The 18,313-nt window shown below is 44.2% G+C and overlaps 1 protein-coding gene across 6 annotated transcripts in view; it reads right to left on the reverse strand.

Moving 5' to 3' along the window:
- Positions 1-18,313, reverse strand: part of enah (ENAH actin regulator) — a 126,208-nt gene that overhangs the window by 8,616 nt on the left and 99,279 nt on the right. For 3 of the 6 annotated variants that reach the window (XM_070987114.1, XM_070987113.1, XM_070987115.1), the window contains 7 exons: positions 12,853-13,175; positions 6,017-6,823; positions 3,459-3,793; positions 2,800-2,942; positions 2,202-2,250; positions 1,474-1,525; positions 1,126-1,192 (listed from right to left, as the gene is read on the reverse strand). In XM_070987114.1, coding sequence (XP_070843215.1) covers positions 1,126-1,192; positions 1,474-1,525; positions 2,202-2,250; positions 2,800-2,942; positions 3,459-3,793; positions 6,017-6,823; positions 12,853-13,175 — 1,776 coding nt within the window. The remainder of the gene's footprint in view (positions 1-1,125; positions 1,193-1,473; positions 1,526-2,201; positions 2,251-2,799; positions 2,943-3,458; positions 3,794-6,016; positions 6,824-12,852; positions 13,176-18,313) is intronic. The other 3 variants (XM_070987118.1, XM_070987117.1, XM_070987116.1) reach the window with 2 other exon arrangements.

Here is an 18,313-nt window from a genome sequence, read left to right on the forward strand (position 1 = left end):
AAACACCACATGACATATTGTACCAAATGGCAGATATCAGGCAACAGACAAAAAGAGCTGGCCCCTGTAGGTTGATAAATTTAGAAAAGAACACAAAGACAACACAGGATTCATTCCAGACATTTCATCCAAGCATTTGAAAATAACCCCTCTCCAGCAAAAACCATGTCCAGCACAGCAAACCTCGATGAAAAAGAAGGAGATCGTTTTAAAGAAAAGGATTTCTCAAACTCTCCAGGGTCTTTTCTCTCTACCTGTTGGAGGAATCTGCTCCCATGTGATTTCTCCACGGAGACTCTCGTCTGTGTGAGCAGCAGAGACACTGGCTTTACAAATTACAGTGTAGTATCTACCTGTGTGTGTCTAATGCCCAACCTAATGACAAGGCCTCGGGTCTGTGATGCTCATGATGTCCACTCAGCTTTATGTTTACTCAACAGGCTCTTATACATTCATTTTCACACTTCCTTGGAGTTTAACGTAAAAGAATGCTATTGAACTGGAGTAGAGAATTAGCTCTACAGACAATGTCTTTTAAGATGTATGATGTGTGAAAATGGATATCTCTCCAGTTTTTAAGTTCACCCTTAAAGCTAAAGCGTCCTTTCTGAGAGTCAAAAACGCGATTTAATGACAGCTACATGTGTCATGGAAAGTAAGTGGAATGTATTTGTAGCTGTGACACAAACAGCCAAACAAAAAAGGCTGACATCATCACAAAAAAACAAAACAAAACCAAAAGAACACAGTAGCCTTAGTAACTGCTTCGCTAAATTTGACACTACTCTGCTCTTCTTCATTCACACACTGACACCTCAGCATTGAGTTGGGTGTGTGACGTACATCCAACGTGCACATGAAGGCGACATAAGCTTTAGTGATGTTAGCCAGTGCTGAACGGCCCCAGCAGTGCATCATGCTAAAGCTAGCTGATGCTAATTTGCCCCTACGGTCTTTTGTACTGACATTTAGTAGCATTGCTGCTAGCATTCAGATGGGTAATAAACATGAATAATGTGGCAAAATCTACCACATTTAAACTTCTTAACCATTTTAGGATATAAAAATGCACTTAAGGTGCAACAATACACCACAAATGACAAAGGAGGTGGGGAGATACTGTACCTTCCGATAACTGGAGACTTGCTACCGTTCATGGTGTTTGTTCTTTCCCATGGCTTCCTGGGCATGTCTGGAGGAAAGAAACCAGCAGAAATATGTAAACCAAACTCAACTATTCAGTAATGTAAACTCTCCTGTAATCACCATAAAAAAGTAAACTTCCAATAACTATAAAACAGCAGATTTGCTGTGATTTCAATGCATGAACGCTGAGGGGAAATGGAACGAGATTAATGCTAACTTGGGTCCTCGTCGCCTGTGTTAGGAAGATGCATATTAATTCTGGTTGTTGTTCCTGATGTTTCCCTCCCAGTCTTCAGACTCCGAGTGTTGGTTTCCACTGACACTCACCTGGTGTGCTACAGGCCGACATTTTTGGGGTCGTGTTGATCTCGCCCTCCTCCTGTTGGACAGACAGACGAGGTTCAAAGGTCAAAGATGAGTCACGCTTGGGGGGTGATGATCAGGGAGAATGGATATCTTTTAGACAGCAACAGACAGTCAGGAGGAGCTTCCCCTTTCATCTGTGTTTAACCAGTAACATCAAGACACAGCTATCTTTTGATTGTGTTTTAATCTAAACTTAAAACACCAGAGATCAAGGCAAATGCCCCCCACCATTCTCTGCAGACTCTAGAGATGGTTGTGTGTGAAAATCCTTGTATATCAGCAGTTTCTGATATAATCAAACAAGCCCATCTGGCACCAACAACCATGTTACATTCAAAACCACTTTAATCTTTTGATTTAAATAAAGGCTTGCTTTTTTCTGCAGTTCACCTAAGTATTGGAGACTTCATGCTATATGGAAGTAGGGATTACAGACTGGAATGTTTTACACAACATCCAAACAGACTATCCCACAGAAACAGCACTGAGTGATTGAGGGTTCACTTCAGACAGGAATGTAGTGAATGTAGTACACGCTGTGCAGCCTGGACACACTGACCAAACTGTGCCTGTCATCACACAGAGGAGTTATTGTGTGATTCAGCAGTGAGTGCTAAATAATGATATTTTGGACCTAAATAAACAGCACGTAGATATCACAGACATGAGAGAGGACAGATGATACTTACTGATCTCTGGTCAGGTTCAGGTGATGAGCCCTTCTCTGCAATTCTTCTCCTGTAAGATATGAGGCCCAGGCACAGTTTCATGTTGAGGAATAATCCACAGCCCAAACCATTTCTTTCTAACTTAAGGTTTGGAGTAAAGTCTTTCATTCAGATCTACATGTGTCACATTTGTTAAGTTCGGCATTATTTAACATAGTGGTTCTGTCATTTCAGTGAAAACCTACTTTTTGGGTACATTTTTTACTTTCTTTCATTTTTATCTGCTATTCTTGGAATTCAGCAAATACACTCATATAATGTAGCAGGAAGAATGATTTGAATTGGAAAGAAAAAAGTAAGGACCTATGGGATTTGATAGGTGTTGCCAGAAACATGTCTCAAATAAATAAATAAATAAATAGATAGATAGATAGATAGATAGATAGATAGATAGATAGATAGATAGATAGATAGATAGATAGATAGATAGATAGATAGATAGATAATCAGGTTCTGAAAGAACATGAAACGAGATGTGGAATTCATCAGAAGCAGCTAACTGTATATGCCTGGCCTGAGATATATTGATGCTAACAATATCATGTGAAGTGGCTCTTACCTCCTGGCCAATAGAGCACTCATCTCCTCCATAAGCCCTCCTCCTCCAGGCAAAGGGCCATTGCCTCTTGCTTCAGATTTGGCCCCTGCGGCCCCTCCAGCACCCAACATGGCTGCTGCCAGAGCTGCCCCAGCATCATCACTCTGAAGGGATATGAACAACATCTCTTGTCAAACATGGATGATTGTTACCAGATTTTAAAATGTATTACTTGTCTTTTTACAGAAAAGAAAGTCATAAATATGGAAAAATGCAAATTTCAAGTTGAATTTTGTGCTGTTATACACTCAAGCAGACATGCAGTGTTCTGTAGGGAGGCTGTCAGCATTGCATGCAAACCTCCCCTGAGTCTGAGATGAGATGTGGCAGATGGTGACTGTGTGTGTGTGATCATGCGTGAACATAGAGCGTGTGCGTGAATGTCTCAGTGACAGTGATTCTGTGTGATGACGTACGAAGATAATGTGTGACGGCTGTGTGTGTATCAACAGAAAGTCTGTCAGTGTTTCAGTGAAAAAAGCACAGAAAGATTGATGGAAGAACTGTGTTGTGTGTAACTGCAGCTAATCAGCATCATAAAGCTTTTATCTACGATGACTTGTATGGTGCAGATTTGAAGACCTTCCTTGTACTGATCAAACAACCAATCACGTGCTCACCCTTGGCACTTTGCGCAACTTGGCTCCGGCGAGGGCAGCGGCCAGACCTGAGATAGGGCGGTCCTCCGCAGGAGAGAACAGTCCAGCGGGAAGGGGGGGAGCCGGGGGAGGGGGTGGGGCTCCAGGAGGAGGAGGTGGACCTGGTGGAGGAGGGGGGGTCCCGCCTGGAGTCAGTGTAGGGGGGAGTGGAGGAGGTGGGGGTGGGGGAGGGTGGCCGGCTGGGGTGGTGGGGGTGGCAACCGGGGTGGCGGCCGTGGAGGTCACAGTGGAGCCGGGTGGCAGGGGTGGAGGTGGGGGAGGGGTCGGGGTGGTCAACCCCGGGGTCTGCACCACGTCTGTCGTGGGGAGGGAATAGGGGTGGGGGATGGGTAGAGACACAGGGATGGAAAATTAAGGTCAAAATGTGTTTTTTTAGAAAACCATTAGAGAGCAAAAACCTGTTGATTTACAGTCTAAACTGAGTCTGAGATCATTTCATCACCTGCCTTAAACCTGATACTGGGTCTGACAGCTCACTCTAAATCTGTGTTGAGGGAAATGCTGGTAGGCTGGATTAGGATTAATTCATGACAATGAAACTAGCTCACTAATTTTCCACACATGCAGAGATAACTTCATCATAGACTGGTTTCAGTTCTGGAGCAGAGTCCATTTTTGGCATCTGTCTATCCTCTCCCTATCTAGCTCTTTGGCCATACATCTCACATTATTGTAGTACTTGACAAACCTGCTAAATCCTAAAAAAGCAAAGCAGTATTATACAATGTCTCAGCCTTAAGAAGTCTTTGTGAGGTCACATCAACAGGTGACACCTAGTGATGGTGATTGCATTTCAAATGGAATAGAACATGGAATACACACAAGGCATGACCGCATGACACATCATATCACAGTGAAGTCATGAACATGCAGCATTCGTGAGTAGTGACAGGGTTTATCGTTAGAAGCGGGGCGTTAGACATGTTTATTTTATTAAAGAAACCCACAATAATTAAATGCTAAACGATAAGTATCAGTTCATTAAGTGCCTAATCGTATCTGGAATGGATACATGCCAATAAATGGAGCAAGACAAAAGAATAAACAGTGAGTGTTATATCAACAAAACACACCTTTTGGTTCAATGACACACACACACACTCACACACTTAAAGTAACACATAATGACCAAAAGACAATTAACACAGGAACTTAGGCAGCAGTCGTATTTAGGTCAATGCCGTCTGCCTAAATATGACAGACGTCTTAATTCACAGGTTGACAAAAGATGATCACATTTGTAGTCTAATAAATATGAACTAGTTTTGTCCCTTTTACACAAAACGTTTACTTCACAAATGATGAAGCTCTCAACACAGACCTTAATCCATGATCAATAATAATCTATGATGGAATGTGAACATGCTGGGTTGTGATCAATATTGCACCAGCAGTTCGGCCCGTTCCAGCCAATCAGTTTGATGATGTCTGAGGCCAAAGGTCATTAGAACACCTCCTGTGGCTAATAAGAGAAATGGTAAGGGATAACGGTCAGTGGAGCACTGATGTGTTCGCACAGAAATGTTACTGGTCTTTTATTTTAAGACTAATTTAAAGTTGTACCTCAAAAACTGTGAAAGACTGAACCAGGAACAACTGAGATTCATTTTTTTGCACATAAAATATTCCGGAAATTATTAAATTTAAGACAGAGAACTAATACAGTGGATATTTCAACTTAAAATATTCATGGTTCTATATTTGGTGAAGTAATAAATGAAACAAATGAAAACACACAAAGAATTGATCTTAGGTTTCTTGATGACAATCACGATGTCCCTCTTCCTCTTAAAATCCCAATTTAACTGCAAAATTCAGGTGCATTTCTTTTTTATGGGTGGAAGCCCACTGAAACACTTCCTTTGGGAAATCCATCAGAATATTGTACAACAATAGACAGCAATGAGAATCTGAATGCTCATAGGATAGTCAATGATCCACTGAGGTCTTACTCAGAGAGAGCATCCTGATGTGACTAGATACGGGGAGGGGACTCAGTAAGTTTGCCTGACTGCACACTGATTTTAGGACACACAGTGAAGAGACAAATGAGGGAAAATCAAACAGAACAATAATAAGATCAACACAGGAGAAACAAAATGCTGAACCTTGAGAAATAGATTGATGAAAGAAAAACGACTGAGAGATGAAAAAGGCAGCAGTTGTGTGCAGACCTAAGTGATCTGTATCCACGCAACAACAGAAACCTATCAAATACACAGACATGCCACGCTGAAAGGCCGGACAGTCAGCCGGCCGGCACCTTTAAGCAGCAAGCACATGATCATACATGCAGACGATGAGACTGACAAATACGCTCAACAGGTCTGAAAAGCAGTTTTAATATCAGGAACTGCCCAGCAGTATTGCTGTATTATGGGACTCACTTTGTGCTGTGGCCCGTTCAGTAACGAGGTAACAGATCCAACAGTGTTCAACAGCCCCCCTGTTAGTGTGTGAGTCAGAAAGCAGTGAAAGGCAGAGGGGAGAGAGACAAGAGTCTGGACTGGAGGCCTTACCATGGGGCTGGGGTTGACAGGTGGGGCCCCACTGAGGCGGGTGGGGCTCTGGGCCTGTAGCTGTGTCTGACTCCCCTGGCCCCGACAGGCCCAGGCCCACGGGGAGGGAGAGGTGCTCAGCAGAGGCAGAGGTGGCGGCGGCTGCAGCAGCAGGGGGTGCTGTGGAAGGAGAGGGCACACCAGGAGCCTGGGATGAGGAGGGGGGAGACGAGACGGAGGAGGAAGACGGAGGGGGAGCTAGGGGGGAGGGGAGAGGTGGTGGGGTGGGTGGGGGAGGTGGGGTGGGGCAGGCAATACCGATAGGGGTGTGGCTGTGAGGGATGGTCACAGGAGAAGGTGCGGGGAACATGGGTGGGCCGTTGGGGGCCGGCGAGGGGGGCTTCTGGGTGAGAGGGGAAGGTGCTGCGATGGGGATGAGCGGCCGCGGACCGGCAGCCTTCCCAGGGGGGCTACTTATCATGACAGGGGGTGAGGGGGGCAGGGGAGTGAAGTTGCACGCTGACCACACCACAGACTTGGGTGGAGGAGGTGGAGCCGGGACAGGGGCTGGAGCAGGGGGCGGGGCTTGGGGAAAGGCTTGCTGTCGCCTTGGTACCGTGGCGTAATGAGGCAGGACTGGATGGAAGGCAGAACCAAGTGAGGTGGCGAATCGGGAGGCCGAATGCCTTAGAGGCGGGGTTGGGGGAGTGGTGGAGGAGGGTGACGGCGTCCCAGGAGCTGGGTAGGTGGGCGTGGATGGAGATACAGGTGTGGAGGATGTCCTGCTATACTCCTGAGGCGTGGGAGTGTACAGGGTGCTTTCAAAGGCTAGAGGCACGCCATGTGAAAAGACAAACCAAGGACAAGACAGGACAGAGGGGAGGAGGCGACGGAAGGAAGGAAAGAAGGCCAGAAGGAAGCAGCCATCATGCACACAGAGGGAAAGACAGCAGGTCAGGAAAGAGAGAAGGAAGGAGGGAGGGAGGAAAAAAGAGAAGGGGGCAGGTGAAGCAGGAAAAACCGGCACAGAGCTATACCAAAGTTTTTTCAAAGTTCTGTGTATTTTCTTGAGCTGAGGTGACGCTATTATGTTAGTGGACAGGTGTTAGCACTGTGGACAGATCCAGAGACACAAAGCTTTCATAGCCTTGTTTGCAAGAGAAGAGGGGAAAACAAATGGACTGAGGAGGAAAATTCAGAGGAGCAAGAGTTTACCATGTAGCACACAGCCAAAGAACAGAAACCAAATAGATGCAACTCATCACATCAAGAAGCCTGTCCAATCTGCAGAGGGCAGCAAGTCATATGTACAATTCAACCACATTTACCCAAAGAACCAACACGAACCACTTCATATGACGTTATCAGATCAAAGCATGCCAATAACAGATTCAACAGTTGAAAGAGTAACTTCATTCTGAGACAAAAATCCCATTCAAAAATGAAAAACGCAGGTAAACTAAATTGAGTGTGTGCATGTGTGCATGGCCTCTTTGAGCAAGCTTTTTAATCCCTACATGCTCCAGTTCAAATGCTTCAAAGTTTGATCATCCTCTAAAGCTTCTGGTCATCAGCCCTGCTGCTTTTCAACCTGGTTTGTGGCAGAATATTGCTGAAAATTAATTGGAAAGAAGAGGCATATGAATTCATGAACATGTCTTTTATCAGTCAGTTTAACTGGCATCGTGACACATGGCAACTTGTGCTCATATGAAGACTTGCAGCTTATCTTTAACCTTTTTAGGCCACATTTGTTTGCCATTATTGCAGTTTTGACAATGACAGCTTACTTTATTAGAGACCTGCTTGCACTCTGCAATGACTGCTAGAATTCAGTCCTAAGGGACACTGCCAAACACAGCCAAAGCATGAATTTGCTTTAAACACATTCACTTCTGGTTTAGTATAATGGTGAGAAGATAAAGATAAATGAATGTCTGATACTGTGCTTGTGTAGATTTCTAGCGATCACAGCGGTGCTTACTGCAGGTCAGGACTACAGGACTGTTCTGGTGAATTCTGCATCCTTGTGAGTAGAATGCGAATAACTGTATAGTGGAAAAAGTTGGACACTAACCAAGTTATGTTTTTGATTTAGCCACTGAGTTTAAGAAAAGGTTCATTTTGGTACTAAGCTTCTCAGTCTCCCATTACTTCATTATTTTCGGACAAGCTGTCTGATGCAAATTCATTTAAATAGAATCAATTTGGAAATGTTCTTGGCCTTGCTAGCTCTATGGATGGCAATGTTGGTCTGTTAGTTGGTCCACACCTACTTGATGGATTACCATGAAGTCTGTACACACATCCAGGTCTCCTGAGGATGAATCACGTGTGCCTTGGTGAGCCCTTCACTTCTTCTCGAGCACCAGCATGAGGCTCACCTGTGTGGTTTTGAGTGATATGTCTCCACCACTATTGGATGGACTGCCATAACATTTGGTTTAGATATTCATGTCCCGCTCAGGATGAATTCTAATAACTCTGGTGATTCCCCGACTTTTCATCTTATGCCATCACCAGGTGTACATTTAAATCTGTCCAACCAAATATCTGCAAAACTACTGACACTCCAATCAGCCTCAGGTGTACTCTGTGTTCAGTGCTCATTTGCAAAGGTTAGCATGCTACCATACTGAGCTATGATTGAGAATCCTGGTGAACATGCTAACGTACCATCATTAGTATTATTACACTGCAAATTACTCTCAGCCTTGTTATATAAATGCTGATATCTTGTTAAAGTGAGGCTGGTGTTCTTGGTGATGGTGCAGGTCAACCCATCCCTCCTCTGTCTCCTACAGTGAGTCTTAAGTGTTATCTTGTGTAATGTTTTGACTCGTTCTTTACAGTATATTTCCAGTACAGTGGGTAGTGTTGGGGCAGGTTTACCAGTGTCACATTCTCATGTTACCTCCTTCAAAGAGTAATTGAAGAGTTGTTGGGTTTTGTTGGTGGCCTTGTTCTTTTAATCCTTACTATCTAACCTCTTTTTATCATGGGCCATTTCTTTTGTAATTATGCCTCTGCTACACACCCACCTCTCTACTTTAGGAATCACAGTGGTATTTAATAACGCCTTTCTATATTGTTTTTAATGGGGTTTACAAGGAGTGGGTGGGAGGACTTACTGTCTCATATCATTTAACTGCAGTGATTTTATCCTAAGTCCCTCCTCTGTTTCATTATGTGTCTACCCCAGTCGAGTTGAGCCCTCTCTAACCAATTACCTTGATTGTGTCTATGTGTCACTCTAGCACTTAATGTAGCCTGGACGGTGTAGTATGGAGGTGCCATATGTTTTCTGTGTGTGTGTGTGTGTGTGGGGATGGTGTAAAGTTGTTAATCCTCTGTTCACCTTCTGCTCCACTTCCCCTTGCTAGCTGATGGAAGCTGATCTACATGTTTCTGCAGTTCTGGTGCCTGGGTTTGAAACATTCAGTGATTGGTTTTTCTAGCAGTCACTGATATGTTCTTCTGGGCACTGTTTCTGTCCCATACTATGGTGTGGTGTGGTGTATTTAGTCAGCTGCTGGAAATTAAAGGCATACTGTATGTCCTTTCCACCCATTTCCCCTTCTTGCAAAGAAAACCTAAACCACACACCAACTCACAGACATGGCTCGAATCTGCACGTACAAGCATGCATGATTAGACGTAACACACAAACTCTCTCTCTCACAAACACCACTGCCTTGACTTGAGTGTGGTGGGTCACACACACACAAAGCAGGAACAGTACTGGAATTCCCATGAACACTTAACCAGTGGTCATGAGACAGATGAACCGATGGATCTGTAAGAATGTCTGGCTCCTTTCCAACTTCTCTTCCTCTGTGACTTCTTTTTGCTTCTCCCAGTTGAACTTTCTGACGGCTCACGCTGCATTTACCATTTATCCTCCTCTAACTGGAGCCAATGCTGATTCCGACTTCCACTCCGCTATACACACAATTTCTCTCCCACATCTCTTTTTCCTTTACGCTTTACTTCCTCCTCTGGCTTCTGCCGACTTTTTCACTTTCATTTTCATCAACCCACCACTCTCCACCACCACACCACACCACACTACCTTCTTCTCTGTCTCTATCATTCTCTCTTCTTTCATTGAACTCTGATCTTTTCCATTCTTCTGCATCATTCCACCACTCCCTCTTCGTTCATTCTCTCTCTCTCTGTCCCTCTGTAGCTCTGGGCAGGTCATGTGACTGAGAGGCCCCAGCTTTGCTCTGCCATTCCACAATAATCAACACACCATCAAAACACACTGATTACACGGTGAGCTGGGCACGTGCACATAAGAATATTAAGCACACATGCACACACAGGAGAAGATGTCAACGACATACTGCAGCCAAGCTCTTCATGTCCAAACCAACATGACTCCAACATAAAAAGCAGCAACGGTAAAAAAAGGAAAAGCCTGGTGGTCAAGCACATCCACCAGACCACCTTAAATAAAAATTACATTTTCAAAAACAAGCACACAGTCACTGAGAAAAGCTGATTCATGAACCGCTGGAAAAGGTAAAAGAAAACTCAACCCAGAAGAGGGTCACCATCACATTTTGAAGTGAGAAAAATATGTCCAGCAGGTCACTTCTTCTTCCTCAATAACAGTTCGTTCAGTATGCTTAGCCACACTCAGCAGTGTTTGTAATTAAAGACGCTAACAAAACTGGTTTCAACGAATGAGCCTCATCAAGAAAAAGTTAACAACTGAGTGCTGAAGCCACAAAACAAAGACTTGGTTCAGAAAAATGGGTGAGAGCGATCTTAACAGTTCAGCTGCTCTCACAATAATTTGTCTGTCAATTGTCTGATTAGGAAAACACTGACAGTGCACAGCTTTCACAGTCACAGGGACACTTCAAACACGTTAGTAGCAGGCACCTCATTAACTTCAGTTTTACTGTATAACTGTAGCAATCACTGCAGCTGTCCAGTTTAAAATACACTCACACACGCACACAGGCGTCTCGTAGGAGCAAAACATGACTAGAAAGCATTAACTGTCAAATCACAAGCTCACATCAAACTCAACAGACTCGTGTGTTCAAACAGAACGTGTATGTGTGTGTGCTCCTGCATTCCTGTGTGATCCGGTGTGCTTGTTTTCTGTGAGTTATTGTGCATGACATGTGAAATGGCTTCCTGGGGCATTTACAAGCATGCGGGCACACACACACACACACACACACACACACACACACACACACACACACACACACACACACACACACACACACACACACACACACACACACACACACACACACACACATCCACGGGGTCTCACCAGCATCCTCCTCGATGATATATTTTTAGCGTCTGAGTAACACCACTGATCTGTGTCTGTCTGCATGTGTGTGTGTGTTTATGCATGCATGCTAATAGGTTGAGCACGGCACTGAAGCGTGTCACACAACGCTGCTTTCCCTACTGACCCAGCCCTTAAATGTAGCAGATTTACACACCTCCTGTCACACAGCCCTGATCCATTACAGCTTCATCTTAAAATCAGAGTGTATTTCACTTGGGGTTTGTCCTGGTCCCTGCTGCTGAACTTAAGAGTGTTAAAACATTTCAGCCATCTTTTAAACTAAAGACTGAGCTGAGCTGTGGGTATACATGAAAATCTTTCAAAATGAGCTTATTATGCTGCAAGCTTCAGATATTCTAAGCTCACTGATAAGGGTAATTACCAAAGTTAATAGACTGGAGATTTTTAGAATGGGTATGATATCATGAAATTAGAATTTCCACCCACGCCAAGGTGTTGTGCACACCAAAACCATTACATCTTCATTAGATTTTTGGATGCGTGTGCAAAGTGTCAGAAGTTGTGTGAGTGTAACAGGTGTAGGTGCTGGCAGCGCTCTTCCAAACATAATGCACTCATCCCTAAAGTCATGTGCAAGGACTCACACACTCATTTCCCCCATGCCCCAGTGCCTAAGCAATCTGTTCATTGCGCCTGTCCAGCCTATGGGCAGATGAGCAGAGTGTGGGCCAGACTGTAGCTTAGCACTTACAGAGGAAGCTAACATTTCTAGCACTGACTGGGAAATGCTGCTTTGCAGTTCACCTCTCATACTTTAAGTCCTTCATCCAGTGGCCTTTTTGGACTGTTACAGGAGGCTCTCGTGATTGGAAGCACTAGAATAGGCATGAGATTCTCATTCCTATTGTCCCACAATGCAATGCACAAATGAAATGGAAGAGCTGCTCAAAGCAGCAAAATTTAAAACAATATAGGATGGCATTTAACAGAAGAAAACTTACAAACTATCACATCCTTGGAAAAATAATGTGATGTCTGACAAAATGTAATTGACATTGTCTTTCTACAGTCACAGTCTGACACGCATTAGAGCATGTATTGTATCATTTCCTGTTAGTGTTAAACAGATACACTCATTAATTTCTTTGAATTCTAACTACGTAAACAGTATACTAAGACAACTGATGTGCAGTATACTGTATACAGTTAGGATGCAGTGTGGAATTGGGACACACTGAAATTCAATGCAGCCCAAACTTCAGCATTACGAGATTAATACAAGAAACTTCCCACATTCAAAACATTTACTTTGAAGAGAAATTCATGGTGGAAAAAAGCTCCTCATTAAAATATTCTTTATTCACTGTTAACTGCTGTACCCATGCAGCATGCAGTCTGCCTTTGACAAGCAGTACACGAGTGTAACCAGTGTGACAAGAACATTTTCAAATTTTAAGACACTATAAATAAGGAAAACTGTGTAAAGTCTCAGTATTGGTCCTAAAAATCTCAAACCTTTGTGTGCGTGGAGGTGTGTGTGTGTTTAAGCAGGAAACCAAAGTGCATCACTCACCGGCGTTGGAGATGCGTCTCCCTCTCTCCCAGTCTTGCTGCTCTCTGTCCAACTGCTCCTGCTGCTCCCTCTCCATCCGCTCTCTCTCCGCCTTCTCCCTCTCCATCAGATCACGCTCAGCGCGCTCCTGCTGCTCCTGGCGCTCCCGCTCCAGTCGCTCCCTCTCCGCCTGCGCCTCCCTCTCCTGACGTTCCCGTTCCTGACGTTCACGCTCCTGTCGCTCACGCTCCAGCATCTCTCGCTCCAGGCGCTCCCGCTCCTGACGCTCCCTGTCTTGACGCTCACGCTCCATCTCCTTCTGCTTCTGTAGCTCCTGAAGCTGCCTGGAGGAGGAGAGGAGAGGGGAGGAGAGAAGAGGAGGACAGGAGGAGAGGAGATGAGAGGACAGGGAAGAGATGAGAGGACAGGAAAGAGGAGAGGAGGACAGGATGAGAGGAGAAGAGGAGAGGAGAGGAGGATGGGAGGAGAGGAGATGAGAGGACAGGAAAGAGAAGAAGAGGAGAGGAGAGAGGGACAGGAGGAGAGGAGATGAGAGGACAGGAAAGAGGAGAGGAGGACAGGATGAGAGGAGAAGAGGAGAGGAGAGAGGGACAGGAGGAGAGGAGATGAGAGGACAGGAAAGAGTAGAGGAGGAAAGGATGAGAGGACAAAACAAATAAATGCAAAATTCGCAACATGTCAGTTGTCTCTTCCAAATGTCACGATATAACTTGGGTTGACCAACTTACTCTAGGCCAGAGCCCAAAATCATCACTTCGCATGATCTTTCTGAAAACATTTAGATAAAAACTTTTGGAAATGGATAAGAGATGAAGACAAGCAGAATGAGTAAAGAGGAGTAAATTAGTGTGGGCCCTGTCTTGACCCTCCGACCCACAGGCAATTATTGTTGTCATTATATAAGACATGTCATTATATAATAATTGCTCTTAGGCACAAGAGCCTTGCTGTTATGCAACCACAGCTAGCTTTGCTAAAATTTGGGCACATTAAAAACACACACATTGAGTTGAGGACTGCCTGTGGCGAAAAGCCTCCCTTGGCTGCACACTGCTGCAAACAGCCAACAGTGTGTCTGAGAGGGAAAATACAAAAAATAAAAAAAAATCTCTCTTTCTTTTTAATTTGATGCAAAATCAGTTGATCTGATGTTAATAATCATGAAGCACGGTATATTCAGATTTTCCTGTAAATACTCAATGCAAATTGTGCCTGCAGATCCAGGTCTGGCCACTAGGTGTCAACAAAAGGCAACAGTAGAGGGATGGGTGAGTCTGCAGCAGCAGTGGAGGGAAACCATGAGAGCAGTGTGTGTGAGTGTGTGGACCATTTCCCATTTAATATATCTGAGATTTGATGGGGAAAAAAACTGTAACAATCCCTGTGGGCTGCTGCTAGAGCAGTCTGTACAACAGTATCACATGGGAACAAGACAGAAATAAGAACAACCGCCAGAAGAGCTTATATATGCAACACACTATTCCATAAATGTAGCAAAGACTGGAAGAATGTGCCTACAGCGCTTCCAGGTTTGTGAAAAATAGCAGAAAACATCAACAGGAGCAGAGCTTAGATACAGAGAGGAACAATAAAATGTGCTTTATGGAAAGCATTAAAATATAAAATAAATATCAGAATAGTACAAAGACACTGAAAAGACACTCAGCATATACACAGAATGCGTAGAAAATATGCTGCTCCATACTCACATTAACAAGTGTCTTGTAGAGTTACAGTGTGAATGGAAAGCTACACAATCCGTCCTCCATCACAACAACCGACAGGTAGTGTGAAGGACTTGAACAAATAAACAGCACAGGGAGGGTGTGTGTGCTGTATGAATGAGGGGAATATGACAGAGAGCTGAGGGGGAGAGCAGATGCAAACTGTGGGAGGTTGTAATCTGTCAGGTTCACACACGAACACACACACATACGCACACAAACAAACACACGGTTCCCAGGAAATCTTTCATTAAATTGGAAAGCGTCAGTTGCCTTGTCACATTCTATGATTTACTTGGTCATAAATTGCATTGGCTGTAAACGAGCGAGCGTTACATTCATAAATTACACAAGCACGGAGAGAGATGGTGGGAACGAGGGCTAAATGCCAACAAGCGCTCTCTCTCTCTCTCTCTCTCTCTCTCTCTCTCTCTCTCTCACACACACACACACACACACACACACACACACACACACACACACACACACACACACACACACACACACACACACACACACCAAGTGAAATCCCGTCAGGTTGTCTGGCCTCACTCATCCTGTTCTGCTGAAAGCTGACTCACAGCTAAAAGTCAATCATCAGCATTAATGTTGCTTAATGCAAACACACACTCCCTTTGCTTCCATCTGCACTGGTGACACACACAAACCTCAGTCTACGAGTGACACAGACAAATGTCTCAAGGCATGTTTAGACCAGCAGGTTTCTCTCTCTCTCTCACACACAAAAAGAATAGTGATGCGACTGTCGTCATTGTGTTCCCAAGGTATGTTTTGGGAATACTCATTCTCATGCATCAAGCTGCTGTGACAAACCTTCCTGCTTCCTCTGAGTCAATCAGCAGACGAGCAGACATGTTCAGTCATCATGGCTGGGGCAAATACACACATGCACTTTGCACAAAATGTCACTGAGCTTCTTCTCAAGTAAGGAAAGCAGGCGACTTCACTTTACTAACTAAAGCCAGGAAAGCATTAACAGATTTATTGCCCACTTCAAATCCTAAATTTGGCATAATGATGATTTTTAAGACTGTAGATTGTGGAGTTGGCATTTGTCTGTGCAGATTAGGCCATCAAGAGAGTTGGCACATATCAGGCCACTTTCCCAGGCTAAGTGTAAAATAAAGCAGGGGTATAATCGTATATTGATAAAGGAAAAAGAAAGATAATTATATTTGATTATTTGTGACTGTCTGCATCACATCTTATTTTGTGATCAGTTGCTGGGGACTGAACTTCAATACTTTTCATGTACTGACTAAAAATGTGTCTCGAACATCGAGTATCAGAAGTTTGCATCTGAGGCCTGCTAGCCTGACTCTTTACTCATGCATTGAGCAGTTTGGCATAGTTTGCTGAGTGAAAAAGGTAAAACGTATATGTCCCCAAACTATGGTATCAGTATTTATTTGGTATGGTACTGAAATTGAAACCCAGGCTAATTGATAATGGAGCCATGGACTAGACAATGTTAAGAAGAACTTTACTTTATTAATCACACACGTGCACATTCCATGCTTTTTGAAGAACAAACAACACATCATGCACATGCTTCAGTGAAATTATTCCTCCGCATTTGACCCATCCTGGTCAGTCCTTCCTCCGTGGCAGACCAGGAGCAGTGGGCTGCCAGCCGACAGTGGCGCCCGGGGACCCAGTTCCTTTCTCGTCACCATTGGTCAGGCGGTGATCTTCTTGAATGTTTTTAGTAGGTGTTTTTTTGTGGAGGATACCCCAGGTGAACATGCAAACTCCACACAGAAAGGCCCATTTTTCCTCGAGCAGCAGGCACCGAAGGCATGGTGGACGACACGCCCCAGCACCCACAGAGAGAATCGAACCCGGGACCTTCTAGCTGTGAGCTGACAGTGTTACCGCCGTGCTACCAAAACAAGTTTCATTTGTCACCAGGACTGTTTGGGCCCAAAAGGACACTTCCCTGCTACGTTTTGCTGTTTCACTGTCACCAGAGAGACACTTGATTGCCTTCAGAAACCCCCTTAAGTTCAGCTCCACTGCCCCTCAGGACAGACCACACACAAATCATCCAATCTAGGTGGGTCTGAGTGTCTACATGCCACTGACTCTAACACTGAAACAGTGTCCACTGCATTTTGTTTGTACATCCAATAGCTTTGAGAACAGATTTGATCCAAATGACTGTGTAAAACGTAATGGGTTGCACGTTGGTGCTAATTGACTCTTGGTGCTCATCAGCTCTTCATTGACATGTGTCTCCATTAATAAGACTGACTGATGGTGTAATATAATCTTTCATTTGGGCCTTTAATCTCCTGAAAGCAGGAAAACTTTGCATCACTGTAGCAAATTATTCTTTTTTTCCATCAAAAATATATGAAGTCAAAAAGCGAGGAAGGTTTTCTTAAATGACAGGCTAATGCTTTCATAGAAAGCAGTTTGTCAAAGTCAGCCAATTGCTCATTGCTCTCCTCAGCTTTACCCAGTCCACCTCCACTGAGCCCAAATTTGGATTTTGTGGTTCTAGAAACTGCCTATGGCAGCAAGTGGTAAAACCACCCTCTGGGGTTCCCTTCAGAGTCCTCTCTGACATCTCAAATGAGTTACTCTGAGCTCTGATGTCATTTGTAGCAGGGTGTCAACAAATGTCAACATAATGATACTGATGGTGGATGATGATGCACATCTGAAGGCTGAAGATGATTTATCTGCAAAAGTCAGTTGCTAAATACACACCTTCTTGCACACCTTCACCCAGAGGAAAGGATCTAATCAGTGAATTCAACCAATGCAGTGTTTGGTTCCATTATGGCTGATTAATGTGAATATAAGCAGCACTCCAGCTAATTCCCTCAATCTGCAGAGCTTAGCTGTGACACGGTTGCAGAGAGCTCACGGGCTCAGATCCACCTATCTGCTCCACAGGATTATCCTGCAAGCAAGAGGTGTGAAAGGAATTTTTAGAAAATTGTCTCTTAATGTCTGCTACACCTCAATCTCCCTTACTCCCATATCATTGTACAATACAAGAGCCAGTGCAGCATAGCAAAGGAATTCTTCCCATAAGAATGGAGTCTCCATCGTTCTCCATCAACACAGAGAGAGAGAACAATGGAGGATGGAAACACATACAGAAAAGAAAGACTGAGGGCTGGAAAGAGTGAAAGAAAAAGAAATTATATCGAAAAATTATATTGGGTCACACACCTGACCCAATATACAAGACTGGATAGCTGCTCACACAGACACAGAGCCCGTTCTCACGGTGTCTCAGTGGTCCACTGATGTAATTACAGAAACACAGGGGCAACCTGGATTTATGGTGATGGAAGCGTGGCGGGGCCATGTCTCTGAGGCTTTTACAGTCTCCTCTGGGGGCTTCCCTCATCTCCAATAATATATTCCCTCTGATAGCAAATTAGTCCCTGTGGGATCCTCTGCACTGTAAAAGCAGCAGCACAGCTTCATGATTAAATACAGCTCATGATGTAATAGTGTGATGGTAGTAAAATCAGTCTAATCAGGCAGATCACAAGGAGTTCCGCATTTTTATTCATATTGCTCTTTTCTATGCAAAGACAGCTAAACTGCCAACAGCCAGCAGCCAAATGCTGGCAGGACGGAGCTGCTACAATTTGTCTAGCAGCAGCGTTGGCAGGTAACTCGCCATCTCTTCTGTTCAACATCCATGTGTGGTTTGTTATCAGTGAGAGAAGCTGGTGGAGTTTAAATCACGA

The sequence above is a fragment of the Chaetodon trifascialis genome, chromosome 19 (genome assembly GCF_039877785.1).
Source record: "Chaetodon trifascialis isolate fChaTrf1 chromosome 19, fChaTrf1.hap1, whole genome shotgun sequence".
Classification (NCBI taxonomy): domain Eukaryota; kingdom Metazoa; phylum Chordata; class Actinopteri; order Chaetodontiformes; family Chaetodontidae; genus Chaetodon; species Chaetodon trifascialis.